The sequence below is a fragment of the Stegodyphus dumicola genome, chromosome 1 (genome assembly GCF_044657685.1).
Source record: "Stegodyphus dumicola isolate Sdum_Otavi_A_Nest chromosome 1, ASM4465768v1".
Taxonomy (NCBI): Eukaryota; Metazoa; Arthropoda; class Arachnida; order Araneae; family Eresidae; genus Stegodyphus; species Stegodyphus dumicola.
Window position 1 is genome coordinate 280,971,697 of NC_140768.1, and position 22,836 is coordinate 280,994,532.

A 22,836-nucleotide genomic window follows, 5' to 3' on the forward strand; every position below is an offset into this window, starting at 1 on the left:
TTAAAACTGATAATTTAAGAAACACATGACTGCAAATGAAACCAAATAAAATTACCCAAAACAAATTATTTTAACATTACATAAAAATCTCCCTGAACAGAGATCTGCAACAGTTATCATATTAATATATATCTTATTACCTCTGGGTAAACTAATGTGTCGATTTCGTCAGAAGAACAAAGACACATTAGTTTGCTCTGCTCTTTCAGCTCAGTGCCATTCTTGTAAAGTGTTTTCCGTGCCCCCTATAAATTTATATAGAGCAAGTACACTTGCAGAGCTATCTAGTTACATTTGGACCTCTTTTAAATATAACCTTATAGGCAATGGCCAAAAATATAAAATGCACCTTATCAAAGCATTTACACTAACAGACATGACAAAGCAAACAGATTCCTACTATGGGATAAATTAAAAGAATCTATTACTTATGCATACGATACCAGATATCACTGCAAGCACTAACTTATGCTACTTTTTAAAATATTAAAATGATACGGCTTTATTCCTTACAAATAAAAAACGAACCCATATGCAACTTAGTGAAATATGTGCGAAAGTAGACTGAAGTAATTTAGTATGATTCTTGTAAGGATGTCTCATTAAAATAGGTGTATAACAAAGTGAATGTTTAAATGTTTGTTTCACAAAGATTTATGGAAGCATGTTTTTATTGCCCTATAAGCTAGTTTAATGGATCCAGTTAATGTAATTTCACAGGTAATTACTGAGTTTACTAACTAAGTGTAGAATAATTTCACTTGTCAAGAAGGAGGAATACTCACCTCTTGGATGCATAAGAGTCTGCTTATACATTGAAATGTAGAAATCTGAAATTGCGGCAAATTAGTACCCACAAAAGTTAATAATTTTGATAAGAAATTTTTAAAACCTTCAATAAGTTGCAGCACACTGGTGGCCTTTGATATTTTTTCTTCACTCTGGATGTTTTAGCAGTAAAATATATATGCTACAAAGAAAATGAGGAAAAATCCAGTTTTGCAAAATCACAAACTTCTTTACTAATCTAGTAACATATAGAAAAACGACTGCTGAATTTTACCACATGAATATCTCTTTGTGATAGCTTGAATTCTTCAAAATACACTACATGTATTTGCTCCTAAAACATATTCCTTTATTACAAAATATCCCTTAGGATAACAAAATTCCTATCTGTACCATGTAGGAAGCCTGCTGGTCTGCAATGTTCTAAACTAAAATGTTACAATTCCAAACAAAATGCAGAAATCTGAGACATGATGCAATTTCTCCTATTAAAATCTTATGCAAATTCTTCTCCACAACTTCAATTCATAATCAATCAAATATTAAAGTTTGTCCATGTACAAGTTTTGTATTTTTAAATTATGCATAATTTTCAAACTTTTTCCAGTCTTAGATTTTAAAAACCATTTTTCTTATGTCATATTATAATTTGGTCTCATTAATGCATTAGTAAGCAAGAACAAATGTTCACATTCAGTTTGTGGTAAATTTTAAAATTAAATCTCACAACATGTATCTATTTCACATTTCCGGTTAAGGATTAATATCAACTGTCATCCTATGCAGGATTTATTAATTAAACCTTTTTCTGATATATGAATAATTGTATTACACATAGAGTTGGCTATCTGTGGTAAATCTTGATATATTTTACCAATATCTATTACTAGTGTTGTGATACTATAGTGTTAAAATGTTACATCAACATCATACATAAGATTCTATAGTCTTCCCTCAAGAATATGAATACTTTTAATATTATATATTCGAATTAAATCAAATTAAAATCCTTTCGAGGTGGTGTGCCTTTGTTTAAGACATTCCATCGGGACAAATCGGAGTCTAACGAGATTCCATAGAACTGGGGTTCTCAGTTTCTTAACTTCTTTCTTAACTTACAATAAATAAATAATTCCGTCATAATTTTCGGACCTATTTTAGATTTTTACTTTAGCTATCATATATGCTAAAATAAGCATTTAATAATCTCTTTACATGAAAATATATAAAACAGATTGCTTACTTTGAGAAATAATTTTTTGAAGAACTTTTCATATCTTTCATGGAAAGTTAAAAGGCTGACACTCAGTAAGCTCTGTATGAGAATCACTAAAAACATCGCTCTCTATTAATAAATCATCACTCTCATCCACATCACTATTTGGCTCATTTAGCATGTCTGAGTATTCCTTATCTCTGATATATAACCCTTGTCATAATTAGCTGTAGCGAAGGCTCTCCGAAATAAAAAGTTAAGTGCATGAAGTATAAGCAATGCAAAGTGTAATACAACTCCATAGAGTAACCCCAAAAGAAATGCAACTGAGTTTTATTTGTTTACATAACACCAACATTACGCAGAATATGATCAAACTGAAGGTCAGGATGCTAAAACTATATTCTGTTCAAAAAGTATGTACACAGGATGCCACCTAGAGTTCTTTAAAACAACCATCACCCATTCCTTGTGTTTATTCTCCAGTGATGCATGAGGACACCTAGTTGTGAAAGATGTTCGTAGGGAATATGTATATGGGAAGTCTGTATTGAAAGGGTTAAAAAATACTCATTTTAAATCATTTTCAATAAAAACAGATCATATAAAAAGAATGGAGCATTTTTTCTAAATCATGTTAAAAAAATAATTACTATACGTCTGAAAAAGTATAAACATTTACATAACTTGAAATTCATCAATAATAAACCACTATAAAGATCTGAAACCAATCTACAGGAAAATATTTAATTTGGATAAGTTACCTGTCTCTGCATAGTTTCAAATTAGCTTTAGATAGCTATTTCCTTAATTGTGTACATAATATCTATACAATAAATACATAACCGGTTGTCACCACAAATTCAAAGATAGTCAATTGTGCTAAGACCACAAATTCAAAGATAATCAACTGTGCTAAGACAGAATATAGATTTACCGTTTTAGCTGTTCTGGGAAGTTTTGGTTTTGTGACACTTTTCTTCAACTGAGATTCAATTTTCAAAATTCCCTTCTTTTCTCGAATTCTACGAAAGTTACATAGAATTGTAATGACAAAATATATAGACTGTGCAGTAAAGCAAATTAATTTTAATTTTAATCAAAGCTTTCTTACTTTTTTGCCAAGGCACGAATATTTTTCATCTCTTCATCATCCTCACTTTCTGATTCATCATAGAAACCTGCTTCCTCTCTTTTTGCCTCTTCTCTTTCCAATCTATCTAATTTCTAAAATTGAAAATATAATGCAATTTTACCCAGTTTTTTTAATAATCAGACACGTATAAAGTAATATAATTGTAGTAGTAATTGTTAGTATTTGAAATTTCAATAAATCAGTAATTCTTCCTGTATTATTCAATAAAGATTAAAAACCCATTTTAATTTTCTTAAAATGGTTTGAGAAAAAGTGTTAATTACGAAAAATGGTTATATTTAATTGTTGAGTTTTCCTTGCAATGCTTCTTTTCTGAAACTTAATTTCTTGCATTTGATTTTATATAAAAAATAATCATTTAAGGTATTTTTATTTCATTATATAATGAACTCAACAGAAATCAATTAGCAGTAAAAATTACTTGTCCGCTGTTCATTTTTATATAGGAAAGTAACATTTGTAACACATCTTGTCAAAAAATAAATTAATATTTGCAGAAATCGTAAAAAACAGACACATATCGCCTTAAAAAAATACCTATATCTCTTTATTGCATGAGTGAAAACATCAGTATTACAGAATTTTGCATCATTTCACAAGTTGAACACAAACAGCAGCACAAATGCAGATTACTTTTTTTTTTAAAAGTTTAAACATACACTTTACATAAGACAATCTTATGCAACAAAACAGAATGAAATTGTTCTCATGAATGAAAAATTTGTATTTTACACTAAATTATCAGATATTTTTAAATATCCCTTGCCCAAAAGGGGTTTGTACATATTTCTGCATATAGAAAGTACTTTTAATGACCAATAACACAAAAAGGAAATGAATAAATGAAAGCAATTATCTATGCCTGAACTTCATTTTTGTAAAATCATTCTAAGAATAAAACAGATCTGTAGGTAGGATGCATTAATATTACACACAATCTACTATTTAGCATAATTATAAAACAAACTCATAAAATTTATCAAGTAATTAGCATCAAGTTACGAAGTTTCTTGAAACATTTTTATTTTATACTTATTCAGGGTTCGTACACATTTCTGCACACGAAAATTAAGTACTTTTAGGGACCATTAATGAAAAAAAATTCAGGACCTATGAGCAAATAGGAACTGAATAAATTCAATTAAAAATATTATCTATGGCTGAATTTCACTTTTTGTGATACCATCCTAAAAATAAAATAGATCTCTAAGTAGTCTGCATTATTACTAAACATGAATTAATTAACATAATTATTAATAAGTTTGAGAATAAAATAAACTTTATGCAATTTATCAAGTAGCATTAAATATTTTACACTTACAACGGATGGACATATTTGAAAGAAGATAAGTGACATTTATGTTTTACTCACAGTTAGCTTTATTGATTTTTTTAAATGTCTTATTTTGTCACGTACTTGGTCAGTCTAGAGGTTGAGTAAATAGCAGATAGATTTTATGTCAAACGTCATAGGTTAAAACGAGAAGTAAGATCATAATTAGCATGATTCAGAACAAAAGACTGAATGCTGTTACTGCTGCTGCTGTCTAGAGAAAGACATTCTCATTAGAACAAACCTAAAAGGCTTGATGTAGGCAGGTGTCCTGATGTAGGTTCTCAAGTGTTGAAAGTTAGTCGGGCTCTGTTTGATGCAGTTAAGTGTCGTAGCTTCGTGTATTCAGAGGTTGTAACCCTGTTAATATACTTTAAGGTTCCAATAAGCCATTAAAGCACCAGAGGTGATAAGTTGTTTTGCATTATTTTAAGTCTCACTAGAATGCAAAGAATAGGTTTTACTTGAATTTTTACGTTGTTGTGTTTTATCTTGTGACCACAGTGAATATTAATGAAAGGCAATAACTCGCTTTAATACGTAGAGATAATTTTTAAGGGTAAGCAGTTAGTTATAATTAATTAAATTAGGTAATTAGATAACCTTAGTCATTATGGATTTACATGGCCACAATTAAATTTTATTTTTCAACAATATTTGTTAAAAAAGCCCTATTAAAATTAAAATCTAATCAAATTTCACAGTTTAAAATGCATGTAATTTATAACATTGATTCTTAAACGATATTAAGATAATTACACATTAAAAGCTACAAAACATTTGTTTTGTAAGAACAACACTCAACAAAATATTCATCCGTTATTTTAATTTGAAGCCTTCCCAAACATTTTGGCTAGTTTATATCGATTTCCTTCTCTTTAAGCATATTTTCTAACAATTAAGAGATTTGTCTCAAAATGCAAACCAATGCTCTCGCTAGTTTCTACATTAATCTAACTGCTTTATCTCCTAACTTGTCAACCTCTTCACAATGTACCTATGAGGATTTACTTATTCTGGTAAAAGTTAAATTAGTCGAAAACCACTAACCTCTGTGAAGCAAACTATCGCTATGTCTGAAAATAACTAAAATATTAGACAAAGGTTTGAATAAATCTCTTATATAAAAAGAACATAGAATACAAAGGCATGTTCTGATGCTAACAAAATCATTTACAGCTCACGGTGACGTAATTAAACAAGAACAGTCAAATTCAAATTAAAAGTGTAGACTAGTGGTCAAAGATTATACAATTTAATTTTAATTTAATCTGACTCACTAACTCTATCATATGAGGACATAGAAATGAGAAATTATAGTAAAGGCTGAAATCATAAACAATCGGGTAATTTACATAATAATAACTGCACATATCTTTGAAGAATAATTTCCTTTATGTACTCAGTTTCTTTCTTCAACATGTTTCCTTTTCATTTTAGAATTTTTGGATTTAATTAAATATTTCAGTTATTCTAAAAAACATGAAATGCATTTAGAATGAATAGAAAATGGCTAATTTTATTTCTTTAGTAATATGAACATTCAGAAGAAATATATATGGTAAAGGCCGGTTGCAGAGCCGTTGTGGCAGAATTTTTAGAATTCAGCGACACACGGAACAACAAAATCTAGAAATGGCAAAACTTTTAGAATTCAGAGCAGGCATTGGAAGCAGAATTTAGGCTCCACGGAGATTGCATCAGGTGGGAAAATGCCTAGTGTAGCTCTGTGTATGATACATTAAAACATATTAGATGAATCTTTTAAATTGTAAGTTTTCAATTTCTTTATTAATAATAAAAATCCCTTTCTATAATTGCCCATTTGACAAGATTAGAAGCATTTTTGATATCTTCCATGCTTGTTGTCTAGTGAAAAGTAGAGAAAATAAAGGGAAGATAAATATGTTAAGAAAATTATTTTAGTATCAGGAGTAAAACATTCAAATATTATGTTTTCATTGTTCTTCCAGACGTTCTTCAAAAAGTAAGAAATTCATCACAAACTTTCAATAAAATACATCCATTATGTGTTGATATTATGGAGACATTTTTCATTTTGTCACATGTTTCTCAAATCTTCTAGAACTTTCCAAGCTGCAATGGCTAACTTTCCAAGCTGCAATGGCTAAAATACTAAAGAAAAATTATCCCTACCAATTCAGTAACAGCAAAAGGTCAGAAATATTTTGGGAAAAAAAGGAGGGAAAAGTGTAAAATTAATTTCATAGTGAAAACTGATACATGTTCTGAGAATTTTGAATATTCCGAGACAATTACATAGGAAAAACTTTTACGACGAAAAAATTAAAAAGAAGATATTTTTAACTAATTACACAGCTAATTTTGCTTTTGCTAAGAGCCATTTCGTAAATTGTGCTTTATAGCATTATACCTTCTTTATTTTTCAGAGTCAAAATATTGTATAATAAGTTGCCAAAATGAAATTTTATAATATGACAGCAAAAATTAAAAATGTTTTATTTTAATGTTATTTTTTAAAATATAATTTCAATATATTACCATTATTTTAATGAAATTTATCAATGTTAGGATGTTTTAAAAAAAATCGTCCAAAAATTCTCAGATCTCGGAATTAAAAAAATTTCTATCTTAAAACGCCAAAATGTTGATAAGTCACCAAATTTAGAACCATTTAATAAAAGAATTCACATCTCCAAAAGCAAAAAGTTGTGCAAGAACTATTTATTAGAGAAAATGAATTTCAAAATGCTTATATCTCACTTCTTGCTTAGAAACTCGAGTATCCCATCAATTATATTAGAAATAGAAACAAATTATAACTCATAAACCCATTCAAAAGATAACCATATATGCCAGTGAATCGACGAAAATATTCCTCCAAAATGCCAATTCCCACTCAAAATGGTAATTGTAAAAAGAGACAAATTTCAGATGATTAAAATTAAGGACCTTCTGCTGATTTTGGCCAAAATTAAGGACTTTTAAGGACCAAAAATCGATTCCAAAAAAATCTAAGGACTTTTAAAGACCGTACGAACACTGTTATTCTACATATTTAAACCCTTTGACAGATGGTGGGACGACACCTTTTTTTAAAATCAGTTTTACCTCCCAGATAAAAGCTGCAAAATTCCATTTAAAATACATACAATTACACCTTTTAGCTCTCAAAATGTATAACAGATGGCAGAATTAGTATTCATTTATGGAAATAATGTAAAATAAAAATTTTTGCAGTTTTTTCCTTAATTTTTTAATGCTATTTAAATTGTCTGCAAAACAACAACTTTTGGTGTTAGAATAAATATATTTATGCCAATGTTCCCTTTTCTAATAAAAATTGTCTTTCAATTCATATATATTAATTTAGAATTGTTGAAATTAAAACGCGAGACATACACGCCCCACCGCACATGTAGGAATTGTTGCTACTAGATGGCAGCACCGGTCAAATATTTTTTTTAAATTCAAGTATCATGTTCATAATTTGCAAATATATATTTTTCAATAAATTGCAACAAATTTAAACCTGAAAACATTTAGTATTTTTCCAAAAGAAATATAACTCTGTAACATGAAATGTCATTGAATACTGAATGGATAAGTGAGTGTGATTCACCATAGAAAAATATCTTAAGCAGAGGAAAGAGAGGTGAAATGTAAATAAAATGAAGGTCTTCTAAATATCTTCCTTTTCAAACCTGTAGCAAATAAAATACTGGAGTGAAAATCTTTTGTTTCAAATTTATTATGAAATCATTAAAAAATATCTAAAAAGTCGTACAGAGAGCATTTTTTTAAATTATGCAATTTTTTTAGAATATGATCAATATTTTCTACATAATTATTCAAAAACGTTTTTAATATCTTGCATTTTCATTTGGTTGTTGAAATTAGCACTTTAGATATGCATGTTAGGAGAATTTACGTGCAAGCAAAGATGCCATTTACTGCTCTAGATGCGCAGTGGGACAAGCAGTATCCCACCACGTCATGAATTACATAAAGGTTTGCCCCCCTTTTTTGCATTAAATAACATAGTATTAGGTGGATTAACATTGTATGTGCTAATTATCTATGTGTAAAGTTATTTTTTCCAATTTTTTTTTTTTTATGCACCGAACATTAAAGGGTTAAAGACGATTGGAGACATTCAAGTTTTACATTGATCCTTTCTTTTATACCCCATTTCACTGTGTACTTGCCAAGTCAGGAGGTTTATGCGTATTTGATGTTAAGTAGCATAGATTAAAATAAGAAGTAAAACCATAATAGCATGATTCGTAATAGCAGCTTGGCTGCTGCTCCCATTGCTACTTCCTAAAAGTTACTGATAATATTGGCAGGGTTGGCAAGAAATGAATATTAGTTCTGCTTTGCCTGACAAAATTAGTGTCATAGCATTGCTTAATTACTGGAGTCGTAACCTAGTTAATATATCTGATAAGCATTAATTTTATGTTAATTCCTAAAATTTTGTATTGTATCTTGCAACCAAAGTAAGGATTAAGGATAAACTTTAGCCATTATAAATTTACATTACTACCATTAATTTTTTTATTTAAAAAACTGTAAAATTTATGACATTCATTCTAAAACATTAGGATAATTATACATTAAAAGCTACAAAACATGCATGCTTTGCAGCAACACACAGCAAAAGTATTCTTGCAACTTTTTCATTTGAAAATTTTCCAGACATGTAGCTAATTAATACCAGCTTCCTTCAGCATCTTTTTCTACATTTATTTGCTTCAATGAAAAAAAATCAGTGTTTCCAGTGTTCTTCATCTCCTAATTTGTTAGCATTTCAATATACCTCCTAAGAACAATTTTCTTTATTGTAATCTTATCTTTATTTTTAACAACGTGCATTGAGAATAACTATGAAAACTATGAAATGATATATGGTTACGGCACCAAGAGGAAAACTGCCTAGTATATGGTGTACACACTGAGTATGAGATGAATCGTTTAAATTGTCAGTTTTCTATTTCTGTATTAAAAATTCCTGCCTAGAGATACAGGTGCATGTAACAAAATTTAGAATCAATTTTGCAATCTTCCATGCTTGTATTTAGTGAAATAAAAAGAAAATAATGGAAAAATAAATATGTTAGTTAAGAGAAAGACTTCTTATGAGCTCTTAACACAGAACTAAAAACAGAAAAGATTTTATTACTTACTTCTTTAATTTCTGGATCAATAAAATCAGCGATATTGTGTCCTTCCCACAGTTCAGGAATAATGTCATATTTCTCATCATCGGGGATAACATAATTTTCTGTAAATAAATCAATAACTCACCTTTATAAAAAAAAAACAGAAATGAAAAGCAAAATTTTAATAGAATAAAAATTTCACATTACAATGCATACTTTTTAAATCCAGTATATAATCATCACCAAGTTCCATTTCAAGTTCTCTTTCCTGTAAATATGAAAATGTATTTTATTAAGTACAAAATATTCCTCATGCAGGTTTAAATATAGTGAAAATATTAACCACATTTACAACTAAATACCTGAATAAAAACATGCTATGCAATATTTTCTCATTATATAACATGTAAAAAAGGATTTATATGCCATACCTATAAAAGTCCGCAAGGTTATTTTTATTTATTATTATTTTTTAAATTTTCCTTTTTGCAACCACTGGTCATAAATACAAAATTCCACATAAAAATGTTTAAAGCCTCTGAGCGGCATGGGTTTTTGGATCTGCTCGTGAGGACCTATATTAAAATCCAATTTAATAGCTAAAATTAATCTTAGTCTCTTCTTTTCACAAACTTTCATTCATTCAGATATTTTAAATTATAAACTCCTCTATATAAAAAACAAAAAATCTCATGACTCTATAAAGACAGTCATGCCACTCAGAGTAATACTGAGGCATGTTTTTAATTTTAAAAAGTTATTTCTGTAAAAAAATTATTCCCCAGACCCAAAAAACAAAACCTAAGAAGTGTGATTATTATACGACAAGTAGTAGAGAGATAATCTCACATATACTTAATTTAAAATTTGGGAATTTCTGCCATTCTTTTAAATTTTTTCCTTGGACACATTTAAAAATGAATTAAAATAATTTGATGTTGATTTCCCCCCTTTCATGTCACTCAGTGATTTAAGAGTACACAGAATTTTCAAATATATTTTGTTACCTTTAGTTTGTTAAAAGCATTCTTCATACAAATAACTCATAACTTTTTAAATGTTAAAAACACATATTTCTAACATTTACATGCAGTTTGGTAATTTTTGGATCATAACCCAATGGAATAGAAAACTATGGATTAGAAAAAAATTCTGCTTCAATTTAAACAAATAAATATATAAGCAACAAACTGGGATGTATAAGCATTGCCATCGTTTCCTAGAATATGAATTCTCAGATTAATATCTGCCTTTTGGAAAAACCTGCATTGATCAAAACCTTTCATGACAGCAATAATTTGCACTTAGATCAAAAAGCATTTACTAAACTGCGATTTGAATCTTCAGTCTGCATATGACCTCCGAATACCTTTAAATTAATTTAATGACTTTAAAATTAGACAGATTAAATATTTGTAAAATATTACTTAACTGCAGAGGCGTAGCTAGGGTTTTCAGAGCCCGGGGTCAACTGAAGATTTTGCACCCTTTTCTGTGTGCCAAGAATGAGAAACATTTCATACTAAAATTTTGCAACATCGATTTGGCACCCTCTGGATGATGCACACGGGGACAGATGTTCCCTCTTGCCCAACCCTAATTACGCCGCTGTTGAACTGTAAAACTATAAACTGAGGTTTGACTTTTCAGTCTGCATATGACCATAATACCTCAAACTTTAAAATTAGATACCTTAAATATTTGTCAAATATTACTTTAAACTGTAAAATTAAGTCATTAATAACAAAGCATAAATCCCAAACATATGGAAATAAGTCCAATAATAAAAGTATAATCGCAGATAAAGAATTTTACACTGAAATTAATTTTTGCTACATTTGCACAAATTAAACAATTATTTTGAAATTTCAAACACTTGATCAAATGCAAGGGGTTGTACAAAAAGTTACGATATGGTAAATTTTAGAAAGTTGATTATTTTAAAATAATATAATAATAAACATTTTTATAATTGTGTAAGTATACGTCAATAATCAACAGCTGAAAATAAGTCTAAGAGCATATGGATAACAAAAATTTCTAATTAAATTAGTCCAAAAAATTAGCTATTTATGCAATACATCTTCTGATATAATAAGCATATATATATATATTTAAAAAAAAATAATATTCTGATCAGGCAGTAAAACATAGCTTTGCGAGGCATTTAAAAAAAATCTATAGGTTTGCAATTATTTTACAATAATCAAACTTGCAGACTACAATTATTCTAATGTAATCACTGGCATCTGTTGTGATTATGGACATTAACATATGTGAACCACTGGCAGATATTGATTGGGACTATTGCATAAATTATAAACATTTTGAAAAGTCATTTGCCTAATGTAGTAAGAGAGAAGAGATACCCGTCTACACGTAGCGATTTTCTCGTTAATACAGGAAACACTGTGAAAGGAAGTAATCCTGCCCTTTACAGAGCATCACCTTCTCTACAGTTTGTAAACAAAGCTTATGGTGTCGCCAAATAGTCAAATACATGACTATTTTACTTTAAACTGCTACTATAGCTAGAAGGGGAATAAAGAAAATGCATTTGGACCAAAAATTGGGTGAAACGATGAAAAATTCATGGCGCACATAATACCTTTCTTCAGGAGTTGCGTATTGAAGACACAATGGAATGCAAAATGTATTTACGGATGATGCCGTGGGATTTTCACTTTTTGCTAAATTTAGTTTACAGCAAAAAATTTTAAAAATAGTCCTTTCCTTTGTACACGGAGTGGGCAGATTACTCCATTTTTTTTTTAATTTCATTTTTCTGGCACTCCTATTTGTGCACTTAAATCGAAACCTTTATTACTGAATAAATAGACAATAATGTTATGAAAATCAAACCAGTATGAGTAAAAATTAGTAAAAAAGAATAAAGATTACTACTACAAAGCAAGTGTAACTTCAGTGCAAAAATTTCAAATAAGAAATATCATAAAGATGTAAAGTTTTAAGTAGCATATTATTGAACATTAAAAAACTAATATCAGGATAATTAAATAACTAATACAGTCTGAAAACTATCATTATATGATTCTATCAGTTAATCAGCTAAAAAAATTAATAAAATTTGGCAATATTGTATTAAATTGGGCTGTAATTTGTTTACACAAAAACTCTATTAACACAAAACTGAGTTTGTGCTTTGTGGCTTTCTTTTGAGCTGGTACGAAACTGCTAAAGAGTTTTCACCAGTAGATCTAAAACATGTGCCAAAGGCTATTTGAAAAATAAAAAGAAATGCGACCATAGTTTCAAGCAGTTTCTGAATATTTTCATTTCGTACCCATGACATGGCATCTTTAATAGTTTTTGGAACTTTTCTTGGTAATAATTTTCACCCTGTATAGACAATATTTGAATATAAAGTAATGGAGAAGATAAAGCTTACCAAAATAAGAGAATCCCTTAATTTTTATTTTTTAAATTTACATTACTCGTGTCCCACAACATAACATTTTCTCTATAGAAATCTATTAGTTGAAAAATTTGAGTTTCGCTCCAATGAAATACAGCCATGCTTGTTTATTCCAAAATGAGATGATGCCCATTGATCACTCAAAGCAATTTTATTGGCTACAGTGATTTTATCGTATGCTAGTGAGCAGTGAACACCAGTTTTGAAATCACTTTACCAGAAAGCCACCCGAGAAAATTACTTTGTAAGATTTGCTCAGAAAACACCATTTTTGATCTAAGATAATGCTCAAATTGGTAAGACAATACTAGTAACACTCAGTATTCTCAGCGACAGAACTATGTGATTTTTCCAACATTCTGCAGGATGGAAAAATAACTTTCCAAGAAGAGGCTCTCTTTAGATCTAGTGCAGAACACCACAAATAAGTATCACAAAATCTCATCAATTTTTAACTCTCCAACAAGCTGTATATGCAACCGAAAAGCCATTACATTATGGCCGCCCTCCATCTAACAAACCCACTGTGCATATGCAGCCGATTGTTGGGATATATAAAGAGGTTATATGTTGTCTTTCGAAACATACACGATTAGAGACATAACGGGAAAAGCAGCTGATTTTTCATACTTTAATAAAAGTCAAATAATTATGGCTTGGTGACTTGGACATCAATTAAAGTGGTGTGTGGATGGCAGAATTGACAAGTCATTGGCCAGCAATGTGCCGTCGACATCGCATTGATTCCAGAGGAGAGTTTAGATTGCTACGCATTTTCACCATACCCGGAGACCTACAACAGCCGAAATCACCCCAAGCTACAACAGTGGCTACCCAGACAGTGTTTCACAATACAAAGTGCAGTGTACATTGCTGCATACGAGCTTGCACATCTGGAGCCTGAAGCACGTGCCTGCACTGGTAGCATGTCATTGCCAGCTACGTCTGCAATGAGCCAAGAAACATTGGAACTGGACATTAGAAAACTGGAAGAAAGTTACTCGGTCCACTGAATCACATTTTCTGTTCTATCACACTGACGAGCGTGTGGCAATACGCTGATTATTAAACGACACCCTGGCTTTTGGATGCACAGTTGGAAGGAGACAAGCCGGTGGAGATATTATCGTGTGGGCAATGTTTCCATGGAGCACATTAGGACCCTTAATCCCCACACATTTCCTGATGTCTGTGCACTATACGAATACTGTTGTAGACCAGGTTCACCCATTCATAACAGTATTTCTGGGGGATGGTGTTTAACAACAGGATAATGTATCATGCCATAAGGCTCGAATCAACTGGGATTACTTCGAGGAACATTCCAGTGACTTTCAAGTGATATTTTGGCCTCCCATTTCACCTAACATTAATCCAACAGAGCATTTGTGGCCTCATCTGGAAAACCATATTTGTGCTTCCAAGCTACCACCTCGTATTGTGTGGAAATTGCAGGACTAGTTGGTAGCACTTGGTACTAGATACCTGACTATATAATCAGGAACTTGGAGTGAACGCCATGTCAGATGCTGGCAGTTTTGAAGGCTAAAAGTGGTGCTATACGTTATTAATAGGGTGGTCATAATGAAATGGCTCTTCGATATTTATATTAAATCCTTCGTCATGATACATTTAGTACGCAAACATGTATCTTGAACACATAAATATGCTATCAACATATAATTTAGTATGAGCAATTCTTCTTAAAAAAAATACAAGACCCAAAGAATCATCACCCTTTTAATGTCTATGTATACTGTAAAAAGTAGAAAATAATTAAAATATTCCCCAGAGTTATTGCAAGTATGCATTAGAAACAAGGAAACAATTACATGTCTGAGAATTTCAAAAATATTTCTACTACTTTTTAACTTACCAATTTTCTGTTTTCTTTGCCTTCAACCTCCATCTGTTGCTTTTTCAGAAGCACTTTCTCAGGAATAAAAGGCAATCTGACCTAAAAACACAATTCTTCTGACTAGTAAAACTTAAAGTTATAAGCTTAAAAATTCAAGAAATCCCTTCACACGTTGCTCATACGCACACAACTGAGGTTTTATCAGTGAAAGTTTTATACTGGGTAATTTACCTTTTTTTTAATGTTAAAAACAGGATATTCACTTTATCATATGCTGCGAAGATTAAGGTCAAAATACTATTCACACAAAAATAAACATGCTCAACTTCTCAAATATCTACAATGTATGGCCTCACAAAATTTCTAGCAGGTCCATAATTAACTATAAAAAGGGTTCTTTTTTACTATACCAGAATATTTGACCATAGTGGGCTAAAACTAAACTTTTATCAAAGTATCACATAAATAAAACTTGGATTGTTACAACTAAGTTAATTATCTTGAACCTATTAGTAACAATCTTAAAAAGTTTGTTTATAGCAACTTTACAATGACCAATTATTTAAGTAACAAAAAAACTAAACTTTTAGCAAAATATCGCATAAATAAAACTTTTTAATGGATTGTTACAACTAAACTAAATTATCTTGAACCTATCAGTAACGATCTTAAAAGAGTTTGTTTACAGCAACCCTATAACCCTTTATTTAAAAAACTTTTTTTTAAGAAAAACTATTTTTTTAAATTGATATGATGCAATTGCCTAAAGCATCCAATTTTTCTTAAAGAATGGAATTCTTCAACTGACCATCCGACAATGTTATGCAAAAGTGATTCATTACCAAAATGGCTATGCAGTCTACAATCATGCCGGAAAAAGGAATGCAGACATAAACATGATCAGATGGATGATGTAATGGTTTCTACATTCCGAGATTTTGCCTAGAAAGAGAACCCCTAACTTCCATACTGTATAATGCACTGGCGAAAATCATGAAATTATTTTGACTATTCGATTACTTTCCCTTTACTTAAGCCATTTCGAATGTTATTCTCTAGAAAGCTAATCTTTGTTAAAACACAAAAATTTTTGGAAGTTTATCTACACTTCAGCAGTAACTGTAACTATATTATTATTACAGTATAAAGTCCATAATCCGGATGTCCATTATCCGGAATGATCTATAATCCGGACCCCAAAGCAAATAATTTTTTTTTTTTGGCTTTACGCATGCACATACATTTACGCACCCTATACTTTCACACTTTCACTTGGTTCTTTACTCTTACGCATGCTTTATTTTGTGTGTTAGGACTTGAATAACCCTTATTCTTTGTATCTGGAATGCCAATTTTTCTCATAAATTTTTAATTTCTCTTTGAATTCAGAAATAGTTTTACACCCATACAAAATAATTTTGTTGCTACTCTGATTCCATTGATTACATAACCAAGAATTGATGAATTATCAACAGAACCGCGACTGGCTATTTCACGCTTGGCAATTAGCAATTAAATATTGGGAAAAGGGATTCACCATGTTTTAAGCGTTGTTTAAGTCCAGACATAGTCTAAATGAACCCCATTTTTTTCTACTTAGCACGATATTACTTGTGTAATCAGAGCAGCTTGGCTTAATTTGTTTCTCTAACCATTCCGAAATCAGTTTATCAATTTCACGCTGCCGGGGTGCGGGAACGTTGTGGCGCACGCACTATGAACTGGAAGTTGATCTGTCAGCGCTATCATCATCTTCAGGGTAGGTGCTTTTATTTTATTCGGCTTATAATTCCTTTACTAAGTGTAATATTTCGATGTACTCCGTCTTTGATATGATTTAAATCAATTTCCTCATTATAAATATCACGAATAGACATTAAATAGTTTTCTGGTTGCAGTTTTCTAATTGCGAGTATGCATAATATATGCTTTACGCATGCGCTCGTTGAAAGAAATGTTTAATAAAGTAAATAAATAAATATTAAGCTTTTTTTGTAAAATTTGATTCCCCTTAGATCATAATTGCTCTTTATTTCATAAATTACAGTATCATATTCTTAATTGTATAATTTCTGCATGCCAGCTTACCAGATTTAAACTGATCTTCTATAATTCAGAAAAATCCCTAATCAGGAATCGCAGAAGTCCCGACGAGTCCGGATTACGACTTTGTACTATATTTCCAGCTGATGTTCCATATACGAAAGAAAAGTTGTTTATTTAGTTTCGGCTTTGATACAGCGAAAAAATGTGCTTTTGTTTTTAAAAAAATGCACTAAAAGCAAAAAATAAGCACTTATAAGGACCATTACGAATCCTGTTAAATTTTTAATATTGGAAATTTCAGAGTAGATAGTATTTTATGACAGTTGTTTTGTTTACAAAATTTTTGTCTCCAAATCGTACTGAACCAAGTATTACCATGCAGAAATATGAGTATTATTTTTCTTACATAAAATTTTTTAAAATTATTTTTGATTAAATTTAAATTGAATAATTTTTAAAATTTATTTACATAAGCACAACTTTACTTTTTTACTAATAACTTATTTAAATTGTTTATTGCATAATTAGTGACATACTGGTACATTAAAAAGGAAGCATGGCATCTGTAATAACGAGACTATTCATATGTAATAATGAGACAATTCATTTGCATGCTATTATTTTATGTTATTAATGAAATACTTTTTTACTAATAACTTATTTAAAACAATATTTAACAACTTTACTTCTTTAATAACTTATTTAAATTGTTTATTGCGTAATCAGTGACATACTGGTACATTAAAAAGTAAGCATGGCATATGTAATAACGAGACTATTCATATGTAATAATGAGACTATTCGTTTGCATGCTATTATTTTATGTTATTAATGAAATACTTTTTCGATTATAAATACATTAGAAACTATATTTTTACTATAAATGCTACATGTTGAAACATTTGAAATTTATTGATTTATTACTTTACATGATGAAAAACACCTGTATATACATTCATTAATATAAATCATCTTCACTGCATTAATACTAAACATACATCAGTAACTTCCAAACCATCACATCTCTCTCTTCACGTATATGCAAATATATGAATATATTTGCATATACGTGAAGAGTTTGAACTTGAAAATTTACACATTTTACTGTCCATCACTCATATAGCTTTGTGGACCCAAACAGCACTAAGACAATACAGTGATTGTGGGGTTTAAAAAATAGTGTAATAAAAAAAAAGCATGGGACTGCAAAGAACCGAGTGTTACTTAATTGAATTTATATGGTAATGTTTGTATGCTAAGACAAATTTATTTTTAGGAAATGAAAACTTCTGTGCTAATTACAATTCTGTATTACTGCAAATGTTTACATTTTCAATGATACTGATGCTATACTACTATCAAACTCATAATATTAACCATAAATGTTTTACCTAGAAAATAGTTATAAAATGACACATTTTATATACTTTAATTCTTTTAATAAATATAGCTAAACTAAAACCACTTTAAGCTAAATCTTGCAAGAAATCATTCAAAATTTTATAGTGTAATAAAAACAATGACACTATTGTTGTCATTATATTGAGATAATTTTTTAAAAAGGATGATTTGTATTCTGTAAATGTTACCCAACTTTTTATTTACAGTACAAGATTAGATATACCTAATGTGTTGTTCGGAAAATAATTTGATTTTTTTCCTCCAACAGAGGGCTTAAGAGCATTTTTTCACCGAAACTTACACTTAAGATGTGCATTAATTATTATATATTTTGACAGCTGATATACCAAGACTTGCTTGTGAAAAAGTTCTATGCAGTAGTTTTGGTTGGTGGCCTTTAAAATATGGAAAATAAAAAGCAACATTTTTAGCATATTTTACTTTTTCACTATCGAAAAGATAAAAATGCTGTTAAAGCAAGAAAAAAATTATCTGATGTATACAGAAGACGTTTTAACAGAACATTTTTTGCATGCAGCCAGCCCGTTCGCGGGATTCGAACCTCAGACCGAACTACCAGTGTTCAGCGACTTTACCGCTCGGCCGCTGGTGGGCGTTCTTACGGAAAGAAATTTTTAGGGAGTCGCATTGACGTTTGTGATTCGCTTCTTAAAGGTTTGCATCATCACTGATGACAAGAAATGGATTGTCTACAACAGCGTTTTAAACACAAGTGATCATGGAGTAAAAAAAGATGACCGTCTAAAACCAATTTCAAAGTCGATATTCACACACACACACACAAAAAAAAAAAAAAAAAAAGAGATGATGCTATCTGTTTAGTGGGATTGCAAATAAATCTGTTTTATAATCATCTACTAGAAAACACAATGATCAATTCTGAAGGACAAACTGAATGACTCACTTAAAGAGAGAGAAGGCTAGTGTTCTAACAAGCTAATGCAAGACCTCATGTAAGTTTGGTAACTTGTCAAAAGCTTTTACAGCTTGGATGATGTTGATCAACAGAAAAGGTTTGTGTTCCACTAAGATAACGCAGAACCTTATATAAATTTGGCAACTCGCTAAAAGCTTTTACAGCTTGAATGTGATATACTGCCCCACCCAACATATTAGCTAGATCTGGCACCTTCTGATTATTATTTGTTACGGTCTCTTTAAAAAATATATATATATATATTGTTTTGATGGTAAAACTTTTACTTGAAATGAGAAGGTCAAAAATCACTTGGATCAGTGTTTTGCTCGCACAGAAAAATTTTTTGAGTGTAGAATCATGCTACTGCCAGGAAGACAGTGAAAGGTACTGGACCAGAATGGACAATATATAATTTCCACACAAAATAACGATGTTTCTTTCCAAACAACCCAATAAATGAAAAACATTATAGCAACCTTATGAAGTCATTATTTTTCATTTATTTTATTCATAACACAAAAAAATAATTTAATTATTATTCTTTTTGTAATAACAAATCAGTTATCTCATTAATTTTACAAATTACTACTTACTTTGTTATCTCTTGGTTTTGGTTCTATAACTTCTAATCGGTTTAAAATGCTGCTAGCTTTCTTCCCTTTTAACTTGGCGTCAACACGCTGGGCCAAAAGGCGATCACATGCTTCATTTCTTAACTCAACCACACCTTCACCAGTCACTGTACTCATTTCTAGAATTGTGTGACCTTCTTCTGCTAAAGCATTCAGTACTTTCTGCAAGTAACCCAAGAGCAGTTTTAAAATTATCACTTAATATAATAATAACCAATACAATAATAAAGGGTAAGTAGCTATATTTTAGTTAAAAAACAAGCACCTATAAGCACATTTTAAGGGGAAAAAATAAGCACCTGTCTAATTACATTATACACAACTGTATAACCTTAAAAGAAAATTATATTTATAATTTAGAATGAGAAATTCAGTATTTATTACAAGAGAATGAGCCTTACTCAACTATGGAAAATAACATTTTTAAAATTTTAAATAACACTTAAATTTACAAAACTAGCTTACCCCCTCTCCCCCCCAAAAAAACTATGCAGGACTAAATGATAACTTTAATGATGAAATTTCAGTTAAAAATAGAGAAAATAAATAATAAGTTATATTTACTATATTTGCTTGACAACTAAAAACAAATACAATTTATTTTTCCTCTCATATTAATATTTAAATAATTTAACTTAAATCAAAAATCTGAATATTTTCTAAATTTTCATCGTATAACGGTTTTCTCTTAACAGATATTGCAAGCAAAGTAATTTAAGTAAAAATAAGTTTAAAAAAAGGGGGGGAACATTTCTGATATCAGAAGACGGGGAATTTGCTCCATGCAGTCATCCTGTAACAGTAGTCGAGTCGAATTGAGAAAAGAGGAAGGGGGTAGAATGCAGCCGTTCTTTAAATTTTTCAGGTAAATAATACTTTTTAACATTTCAATACGTGCATCATATAAAAATAGCCCAAAGTAACTGAAAAATAATCCACTTAGCAAGCACAGTAAAACTCTTATATCGCAAATTAATACCTTAATTCTTCTGCACATCGGAATCAACAGCTGTCAGTATTTGGAGATTAAATAAATAAATAAAGGAAAAACACCTCTTTGCTACCTCCGGTTTTCAACGTCATGCACCCATGTGGTATATTTTATCATTGAGCAGGACACGTCACGCGTGTCTCATATCCTGATTGATTGAGAAACAGACTTGCCAATCTGGGGTGGTTTTCATTCTAATTTTGAACAGACTGCGTTAAATTTCCGGAAAAGAATCATTCTTTGCTTGGGTTGGTGGACCACAGAACTTTTATTCAATCCAGAATGAAAAGTGACCCCCCCCAAAAAAGAGTCTGCTGCTTGCTTTGCAGCAAACTGTAATGGTTTCAACATTCGAGAAGATTTTGAGTAGAAAGAGAACCCCCAACTTTATTTATGCCCTTTTGAATATTATTCCTTAGAAAACCATACCTGCCAACCTCTAAAGATAAAAATTCAGAAGATTTCGTCAAAATTCTAAAGAACACAAAGAATTAATATCATGCTTCGATATTAAAAAAATAACAATTTATACAAATAGAAAAAAGAAAATTGTACTTACATTAGTAAATTTCAATTAAGTAGTAACTAAAAAATTTATTAGGAAACATAAAACAAGAACTTAATGTTACAAAAAAAAAAAAAAAAAAAAAAAATATTGCAATGAATTTTTTGGCCTTAGCCAAAAATTCTTTGGAAAATTTCCTGTCATAACAATTAGTTTCCTCATAACATTTAGCACTTAAAATTTTTTCTAGAGTTTTTGGTGAAATTGAAGAACGAAACATACTTTTGTTTTTCTTCACAACCATGAACTCTCTCGCACTCAGCATTACTGTGTGGAATTACAAGAATAGCACATAAAACTCTTGCCAGTCTATCATATTTTGGTGTTCCACCAGCTCTTTTTATTCTTTTTAAGGTACCAACGAGGACAAGTCTATCTTCTCCAGAACTGGCAAAGTCTTCAAACCGTGTAAACAAAAATTCTGCCAAAATGACACCGGCATCCGAATTCGTAGCCGAATCTGAAGAAAAAAATCCACTTTCTTTGACGTTGTCGAAGCCGAAGCATTAACTTCATGCTTTTTAGATTGACAATGTCGCTTCTTCCACCGTGACTTATGAAGTCACACACGCACACGTTGCAAAATGCAGTTATTTCCTTTGAAGGATTCTTTAATTGTTGGAAATTCGGCTTTGTAGGCAGGCCGAAAATATTGAGAATACAGTTTTTTTTAACTCATTTCGTAACAACGACGTATTATTAAGAAAATTCGTAGCACGTGAATAAAAAAAAGAATGCGACAATCCACGCTAAAAAAATAATCTGCCGCCCACAAAGAAAAGAGTGGGGAAAAAAGTTCAGTGCGTTGGATTGGCTGGTTAAACGGCGAGTTGGGAGAAACTGCAACTGCAAGCTACTGGATTCGAAGTAGTTGGTAGTTGGCGGTAAAACCTGATGCAATTGGCGAAAATCGCTGAATTGGCGAAAAATCCTAAAATTTCGACAAAAATCACTAAAAACACTTGAAAAAGGAAAAAAATCGTAAAAAATGGATTACGATCGTAAAATCATAAAGACAAACGCATCTTCGTAAATAATTACGAAAAATTCGTAAAAGTTGGCAGGCATGGAAAACTAATCTGTGTTAAAACACACCCATTTTTTTAAGTTTATCTATATTTCAGCAGTTACTGCAAATAAATTATAAATATTCATACATATTCTCAAAATATTATTCATACATAATCTCATAACACAACCCATGCAGAAAGAGAATGTAAGTAGTATTCGGTAGGAGCAAAAGAATATGCAATGTACTGGAATTTTCTACCAGTTTCACAATTCTTTGACCAATAGAATGACATGCACCCGTCTGTACTCGCGTGC

General features: G+C 30.4%; 1 protein-coding gene across 2 annotated transcripts in view; it reads right to left on the reverse strand.

Moving 5' to 3' along the window:
* Non1 (nucleolar GTP-binding protein 1) overlaps positions 1 to 22,836 on the reverse strand; it is an 87,341-nt gene that overhangs the window by 4,779 nt on the left and 59,726 nt on the right. The window contains exons 10-15 of one of the 2 annotated variants that reach the window (XM_085807735.1): positions 19,916 to 20,116; positions 14,954 to 15,034; positions 9,858 to 9,909; positions 9,666 to 9,763; positions 3,120 to 3,232; positions 2,943 to 3,030 (exon numbers count right to left, since the gene is read on the reverse strand). In XM_085807735.1, the coding sequence (XP_085663861.1) occupies positions 2,943 to 3,030; positions 3,120 to 3,232; positions 9,666 to 9,763; positions 9,858 to 9,909; positions 14,954 to 15,034; positions 19,916 to 20,116 (633 nt within the window). The remainder of the gene's footprint in view (positions 1 to 2,942; positions 3,031 to 3,119; positions 3,233 to 9,665; positions 9,764 to 9,857; positions 9,910 to 14,953; positions 15,035 to 19,915; positions 20,117 to 22,836) is intronic. The other variant, XM_085807740.1, reaches the window with a different exon arrangement.